The following is an 8,800-nucleotide window of genomic DNA, read 5'->3' on the forward strand; positions in this document are numbered from 1 at the left end:
CACAGCAGATCAACCGTCTCCATTTCGCTCTATCCTCCACATCTTCCATTGACACTCCAACCACCCGCATGTCCGCCCTCACCGCATCCATGAACCTCTTCTTTGGCCTTCCTCTTCTCCTCCTGCCTGGCGGCTCCATCTTCAACATCCTTCTAGTCCGGGAGCCAACCTGTGTACGAGGCTGTTTTAGGGTTGGACCTTACAGCCTCTGCTATAAAATTTTACACCCCCAGGATGTTTAGATATATGTTTGCAGTTCATGAAAACCAATGTTGGCAATTCATAAGCTCTTGCGAAAAATTTTGGCGGCCGTTTTTGTTTGAGGAAGATTTGAAAAATTTGATAAAACAGCAATTGTCAATAAAATTTCTTAAAAAATTAAAAAATCACATTCATGAAAAATAAATGTGAACTAAATGTAAGAATTCAATCAGTGCATTGTAAAATGACAAAAAAAAATTGCCTTTGTGAAAGTAAACCTCGTAAAAGTACATAATTTTGTGAAAAATGCCTTAAAAATAACGTTTTTTGAAGATGGCCTTTAGAACTTTTCTTATCATAGGCAGATGCTGCATTAGAATACTAATTTCTCTTAATGTGATATGAACATGGTATCCATGGCTAATTAAAACAGCAAATTTGATTGAGTTCTATCAATTTTTAAAGAGAAAATTAACATTTTTGTCAACCAAAGTTACCCCTACCCCCAAAATCCTCTTACTCTATTGAACACAGTTCGGTTAAGGTTTGCTGGATCCAGGTTGGGTACTTCACAGTTCACTCTTCCAAAGGAAAATTCAATGGTGTTTGGAGTGACATGGCCCTGGAGCAGACATACAACAATGAAGGGAAGACATCTCTGTTCAAACGCATATCTCAGGCACCAGCTGCTCGAGATAAATATGTGAAGACAGCACCATTTCTCACAGCTGTATCAGAGAACATAAAGTCTATGGCTAATCTAGGCCAACAGGAATCTACTCATCATGGAGAAACACAGAAGCAGGCAACAGAAGAACATATGCATGTTGAGGAGATCAAGAAAGTGATATGCCAGCAGATGATAAACCCATTCCAGTGTAACAACCAAGTGGTTCTGCTCAATAGAGCAACTAGTGAGAAGGCTGCTTCAAAAGACTTGGTCCATGCTCAAGCTAAGGGCATGGAAGCCATTATGAAAGCAGAAGAGGTGGTCTCTATTAAGATTGAACCACTGAAGCTGGTAACTTTCTCCTCACAGAAGAAATCAAAACCATCAAGGAAACAGAGTTTAATCAGGATCTATCAAGATGAGACTGCAACTACACGTGTGCTGTGTTTCTATCGAGATGCCGACCCAGTCACAAGACAGATTGCATTTTCCCATGAGTGGACAGACTATCCATCATCCCTGTTTGAGGTTGATCCACGCTTAGCACAGGGGGTTGTAATGCGCAAAGTCAACGAGTCTGATTTCGTGGCAGTGCTAATTGCTGAAGCTGAGCAGGATGTTGTTTTACAGCTGCCATCATTACCACAGAGTGACCTATACACAGTTTATCTGGTAGACACAATGGCATTTGTAAATAAATACCAAAAAATGGGTGCGAAAACATTTGGTGAACTTCCCCAGCTGTATCTTCGCAAGCAGGTGTATCCTGCAGTTGAAACCTGAAATGTGCAACTGTGTCAACATCATTGGTGATCAGTATGATTTTGATGATAGCCATACTTTGAAGGGTGATGAGCAGCAGAGGAGAAACCAGACAGACCAGGCAAGACAATTCTCACCATCCAAGAGTCTAGAAATTCCGGACTGGAATTTATTCATGAAGAATCCAAGAAATAAAGGAAATCTTCAGAACTTCATTGGCACTTCCCTTTGTGAGAGTCCTGAAGCTATTCCGGATGGAGTGACCATCATTCTTGGTAGTATGATGGAAAACAAAGGTCACACTCTTTCCATCACATCAGCATCAAGTTCAGTTCTGGACTTACCTTGTGAAGAACATGAAGAGGCAGACACAAGGATTATTGCTCATCTTGCGTATTGTGTGGAATATCTTGATCACCATCGAGCTGTTGTGCATGCAACAGATACAGACATAATTATGCTGTGTATATATCACTTCTGCTGCTTGAACACATTGCAAGAACTCTGGATACAACGGCAGAATCAATACCTACCTATTCATGAGCTGGTAGAAGTGTTGAGCAAGAAGTACCAGAAAATCCTCTTGATGTCGCAGCTACACTTCTGTGCACATATGTGTTGTGTGGATGTGACACAGTGAGCTACCCATTCAGAAGGGGAAAAGAAGAGGTCAGGTCAGGTATGGGAGCATGTGCCAGAACAGCGCGTCGCTGCGTCCACTTTCCGCCGGTACTCCAGGGGCCTCCGTCTGGCCATCCCCCAGGCAGATGCCAGGCCCATCCCCATCTCCTTGAGATGATGGTCAACCTGCTGCAACCATGAGGCACGTGGTCGGCCCACTGGCCTCCCACTCATGAGACTCCCTCGCTGAGAGAATCTGGTGAGCAGGATCAGCGTCAGGAAAACGAGCCACATGTCCATACAGCCGCAGCTGACGCTCACGGACTATGCAGGTAACAAATCTCATCCGAGTCTCTCTCAGCAACCGCTCGTTGGACACAAAATCCGACCAGCGATAGCCAAGGATTCTCCGAAGAGACCTGGTACCAAAGGAATTAAGTCTCCGTCTCAGATCCTTGGTCAAAGTCCAAGTCTCGCACCCATAGAGCAAGACTGGAAGTACCAAGGACCTGAAGACTCAGACTTTCGTCCTCCCGCACAGGTACCGGCAGCACCACACCCCATGATCCAGTGAATCCATGACTCCCCAGGCCCGACCCAGACGTCTATTGACCTCCGGCTCACAACCTGCGGAGACATGAATATCACTGCCAAGGTAAGTGAATCTCTCCACGACCTCAACATCCTCACCACAAACAGACACAGACAGGACAGCAGCATCCAAGATGTCACCGAAAGCCTGGATCTTAGTTTTGACCCAAGAAATCCGTAATCCCAACGGCTCCGACTCCTCATTCAGCACCTCGAGGGCCCCCAAGAGGATGTCTAAAGTCTCCGCAAAGATGACTGCATCATCTGCAAAATCAAGGTCTGAGATCTTGACATTGCCAAACGATGCACCGCAACTTGATCTCTCCGACATCCTCCTTAGAATCCAGTCCATACAAGTGCTGAAAAGTGTGGGGGCAAGTACACATCCCTGACGAACTCCAGTAACAACTGGAAATAAGTCAGAGATGGTACCACCACACTTCACAGCACTCTCAGTACCAGAGTAGAGTTCAGACATCAGATCGATCAGTTTCGGTGGCACCCCACGAAGACCAAGAATCCTCCAGAGGACATCCCGATTCACTGAATCGAACGCTTTACAGAGATCAACATAGGCTGCAAGCAGCCCCTGCCGAAACTCTCGTCTGTGTTCGGTGAGGACACGAAGTGCAAGGATACGGTCAATCGTTGACCTCTTTGGTGTAAAGCCTGAGTGCTCTGGACGCTGGTGCTCAAGCAGATGGTGGCAAACCCTATCAAGAATTATCCGAGCAAAGACCTTGCCCGGCACTGAGAGCAGCGTCACCCCTCGGTAGTTTTTGCAGTCTTGGCGATCACCCTTCCCTTTCCAGAGAGGGACAACAAGGCCCCTCTTCCAGTCAGTTGGGATGATGCCTGTGTTCCTGTGAAAAGAAGAGCGGCACAGGTTTCTCTGGGACTGATAGGAAACCTTCCCCACCTTGTTGATTTTGGAAGAGATAGTGAAATGGCAGCAACATAATGTGTCATTGATGAGGCCAGAGTATACTGGACTGCTCTGCATGGCCAAAAAGGGTTCAGCTGTTTGGATACCCTCAGGCAGCATATGTTTGTCTCTTCAAAATTAGACCTTAGGTCACTGCCAGCAACAGAAGATGCGTTTTACTTCCTTGTTTTAAGAGCATTGTATCAATTGCTTCTGTATAGACGTGCACATCTCAGTGACCGAGCACTTCCCCCAGCCACAACATTTGGCAGAACCCTTATCAATGGAAAACTGGTCCCAATTCTCATGTCTAAGCCAGCCAAGCCAAACATAGACAAAACGGTGTCTTGCATGTGCAAATTATCCAAATGTCTGAAACGATGTTCATGCAAAAAGGCTGCTGTACCTTGCTGAGTGACATGCATATGCCTTGGTCAGAGAGGTTCATGTGGTGGAGTTGTTTCAGAGAGTGACTCTTCCTCTGAAGAGGATGTTTCATGTCACAATATTGTGTTAATCCATTTCTAATTTTATCTTCCTTAAAACCATGGCATGTAAAAGTATGTTCTTGTTCCTGACCCCATTGATAGTCAAGCATTTCTGAGTTACATAAATCTTTTGTTGTTTGACATATAACCTTGTCAATTGAAGGTAGGTTAAATCTACACCAATTGTGATATAGGAAATGAACTCCTCTTTAATATGAGGGGTCATTTGTGTATATAGGTTTAGTGGTTATGATTTTAGGACAATATGAATTACCCCTACCCCCATCCTACATCTTCGCTTTTGCCAACATTTTGTTATCAGAGGGGGCTCGCAAAAGTGTTGACTGTGTTGTTGCGCAAGAGTTTCACCATTGCCAACATTGGTTTTCATATACTCAAAGGGTGTCTCTTTATGAAAATCAACACAAAAATTTTATAGCAGACCGGGCAATTTTTTTAATTTTGATCGGTTGGCTCCCGGACTATTCTCCCGATATACTCCATTTCCCTCCTGTGTACATGTCCAAACCATCTCAATCTCGCCTCTCTCACTTTGTCTCCAAACCGTCCCACCTGTGCTGTCCCTCTAATATACTCATTTCTTATCCTGTCCATCCTCGTCACTCCCAACGAGAATCGCAGCATCTTTAACTCTGCCACCTCCAGCTCTGCTTCCTGTCTTTTTGTTAGCGCCACCGCCTCCAAACCATACAACATAGCTGGTCTCACTACCGTCTTGTATACTTTCCCTTTCACTCTTGCAGCTACCCTTCTGTCACAAATCACTCCTGCAACTCTTCTCCACCCACTCCATCCTGCCTGCACTCTCTTTTTCACTTCTCTCCCACACTCTCCGTTACTTTGGACAGTTGATCCCAAGTATTTAAACCAATCCACCTTCCCCACCTCAACTCCTTGCAACTGCACCATACCACCACCCTCCCTCTCATTTACGCACATGTACTCCGTCTTACTCCAGTGCGTACCTCCACCTCTCAAGGCTCGCTTCAGCCTGCTCCCTACTCTCCCTACAGATCATGATGTCATCCGCGAACATCATAGTCCATGGAGACTCCAGTCTGATCTCGTCCGTCAACCTGTCCATCACTATTGCAAACAGGAAAGGGCTCAGAGTCGATCCTTGGTGCAATCCCACTTTAACCTTAAACCGGTCCGTCATTCCTACCGCACACCTCACCGCTGTCACACTGTCCTCATACATATCCTGCACAATCCTCACATACTTCTCCACCACTCCCGACTTCCTCATACAATACCACAACTCCTCTCTTGGCACCCTATCATAAGCTTTCTCTAAATCCACAAACACACAATGTAACTCCTTCTGGCCTTCCCTATACTTCTCCATCAACATTCTCAAAGCAAACATCGCATCAGTGGTGCTCTTTCCTGGCATAAACCCATATTGCTGCTCACAGATCATCACCTCTCCTCTCAACCGAGCTTCCACTACCCTTTCCCACAACTTCATGGTGTGGCTTAACAACTTTATCCCTCTGTAATTTCCACAGCTCTGCACATCACCCTTATTCTTGAAAACCGGAACCAGTACACTTAATCTCCACTCCTCCAGCATCCTCTCACTTTCCAAGACTTTATTAAACAATCTGGTTTACAACCCCACTGCCATCTCTCCTAAGCACTTCCATGCCTCCACTGGTATACCATCTGGGCCAACCGCCTTTCCACTTTTCATCTTCTTCATAGCAGTCCTCACTTCATCCTGACTGATCCACCCCACTTCCAGATTCACCATCTCCACCTCTTCCAACCTTCTCTCTCTCTCATTTTCTTCATTCATCAGCTCCTCAAAGTACTCCATCCACCTTCTCAACACACTCTCCTCGCTCGTCAGCACATTCCCATTTGCGTCCTTTATCACCCTAACCTGCAGCACATCCTTCCCAGCTTGGTCCCTCTGTCTTGCCAATCGGTATAAATCCTTTTCCCCTTCTTTTGTATCCAACTTCTTATACAGCTCGTCATATGCCTTTTCCTTGGCCTTTGCCACCTCTCTTTTTGCCTTTCGACGCCACTCCTTGTACTCCTGCCTACTTTCTTCATCTCTCTGACTATCCCACTTCTTTTTCGCCAACCCCTTCTTCCTTATACTTTCCTGTACTTCCTCATTCCACCACCAAGTCTCCTTATCTTCCTTCCTCTGTCCAGATGTCACACCAAGTACCTTCCTAGCTATCTCCCTCACAACTTCTGCTGTCGTTGCCCAATCATCCCACCCATCTTTACCACCATCCAACGCCTGTCTCACCTCCTCCCTAAATTTCACGCAACAGTCTTCCTCCTTCAGCTTCCACCATCTGGTCCTTGGTTCAGCCCTCACTCTCTTCCTCAACCTCACCTCTAAAGTCATCCTACAGACCACCAATCGATACTGTCGAGCTACACTCTCCCTTGCCACAACCTTACAGTCACTAATCTCTTTCAGGTTGCATCTCCTACTTAAGATGTAATCCACCTGTGTGCACTTTCCTCCATTCTTGTATGTCACCCTGTGTTCCTCCTTCTTCTTGAAATACGTATTTACCACTGCCATTTCCATTCTTTTTGCAAACTCTACCACCATTTGCTCTACCACCGCAGGGACTGTTCATGGCATATACACATATATGTTTATATAATTTATATTTATATGCTTACATAATATATATTTATATTTATTTGTCTATATATGTATCTCTATAATTTTTTTTCACTTATATATATGTATAAAGTGGTTGATATGGGATCGGGGATGTCACCAATGACCTCACCCCTGACATGACAGAGGTGAACAATGCATTTTGGTTCGAACATGATGGAGAAGATGAGGAGGAAGAACGAAATGCCTTAAAAAGGCAAAAAAAAAGAAAAAAAGACTGGGTGTGTGTTGGCTGGCATGATATTAGCTGAAGGAAAACTTTTCATTCAAACTGTTCGGTGCTGATGTTCCAAGTTCGTAGATGAAGTGCTGTTCTTTGAGTTTCTGGGAGTCTTTGTTGGTGTGAAGAGTTAAGCCACAAATTGCCGTGTGATGGATTGTGTGTCCTGCACGGTTGAAATAATATCATTAGGAATATTGATGAGTGTGAGGTCATTGGTGACGTCACCGACCCTCTGTCAACCACTTCGCATTTACAATCTCTCTCTTTCTCTCTTTCTCTCTTTTTCTCTTTTTCTCTTTTTCTCACTTCGACAGAGGTTAAAGACCGAAATGTCAGCAACTTTTCCTCTTTCATGGTGGATAAATCAACCATTTATTTCTTGTATTGTTCATTAGACTGCCAAGGAAAAAAAAATAGATTACAGAGAAAACCCTCATTTGCATTATTTGTCAAATTCCTTGTCTTTGTTAAAGTGTTTTCTTCTCTCATGTCCTTTGCCATTGTTAACATGATCCACTGCATCCATCTATTTTGCAGGTCCTTGAAGCCAGGGAGATTGGTTTTGGTCATAGTTGTTTAGTTCTAACTTCACATTCATCGTTGTCATGACATGAAACACGCTATACCCTATTACTTTGTTTCCACTGTCCATATTTGTCTTGTCTGTGACTACAATAAAAAGGAATATTTAAAGAGGACGCATTTTGCACTTCTTTTTCACATTCCTGAAGCAACAACATTTAAAGGTGTTTGGTTTCTATTTTGTTTGCAAATTGTAACCTGCAGCCACAGCTGCTGTAAAACCTGTTTAAGCTTGACTTGCTTGGCGTTCTCATCTGAGTGCTTGACTCATGTTGTTGGGATCTGAGGATCAAATCACATAGACTGCCTGTTGATTTCTCCATTGTCTACTAATGTCACTGTACTTCATGTCACTGTCCTGTTTGTGATATGTGTTATGTTTGTGATACCGTTATATGTGATATGTTTGTGATACCGAGTTGAATGTCTAAACTCGGTGTTTGCAGCTAAATCTTGTGTCCTAAACCCATCACTTTCTCTACCCACTTTACCCAGTCGCACCCAACTGTCCCTGGACTCTGTATCCTTTTCTCCTGACAAGGTGGAGAGCTTGCTTTCAAACCTCGAGTCAGATTCTGCAACTGGTCCAGACGGCATCAGCCTACGTGTCCTCAAAGCCTGCTCTTCTGCTCTTGCTCACCCTCTCTCTGTTCTATTCACCCTCTCATTTGCCCAAGGTCATCTGCCATCTGCTTGCAAATCTGCTGACATCACTGCCCTGCATAAAAAAGGTGCAAAAACAGATCCCTGTAACTACAGACCAATCAGCCTTCTCCCAATCATCAGCAAGGTTATGGAATCCATCATCGCTTCAGACATGAAATCCTTCCTCTTCTCCAATGGCTTTATTTCCAATCATCAATTTTGTTTCAGACCAGGTCACTCTACCCTGGATATGCTGCTTCTGCTCTCCCATCAATGGATGGAGGTCCTCAATGCCAGACAGGAAATCCGAGCCATATCCCTGGACATATCACGTGCTTTTGACACAGTCTGGCACCCTGCACTACTCACCAAACTCTCTTCCCATGGTATTCAATGCCATCTCCACTCATGG

At 44.6% G+C, this 8,800-nt stretch overlaps 1 protein-coding gene across 5 annotated transcripts in view; it reads left to right on the forward strand.

Moving 5' to 3' along the window:
* The window catches only part of LOC147030875 (cilia- and flagella-associated protein 57-like), a 187,028-nt gene extending 179,175 nt beyond the window's left edge, over window positions 1-7,853 (forward strand). For 4 of the 5 annotated variants that reach the window (XM_085875405.1, XM_085875406.1, XM_085875404.1 and 1 more), the window contains one exon: window positions 7,699-7,853. In XM_085875405.1, the coding sequence (XP_085731531.1) occupies window positions 7,699-7,770 (72 nt within the window). In that variant the 3' untranslated portion in view covers window positions 7,771-7,853. The remainder of the gene's footprint in view (window positions 1-7,698) is intronic. The other variant, XM_085875409.1, reaches the window with a different exon arrangement.
* The last annotated feature ends 947 nt before the right edge of the window (window positions 7,854-8,800 follow it).

The sequence above is a fragment of the Eptatretus burgeri genome, chromosome 3, assembly GCF_056783735.1.
Source record: "Eptatretus burgeri isolate ZD-2024b chromosome 3, Ebu_testis_v1, whole genome shotgun sequence".
Taxonomy (NCBI): domain Eukaryota; kingdom Metazoa; phylum Chordata; class Myxini; order Myxiniformes; family Myxinidae; genus Eptatretus; species Eptatretus burgeri.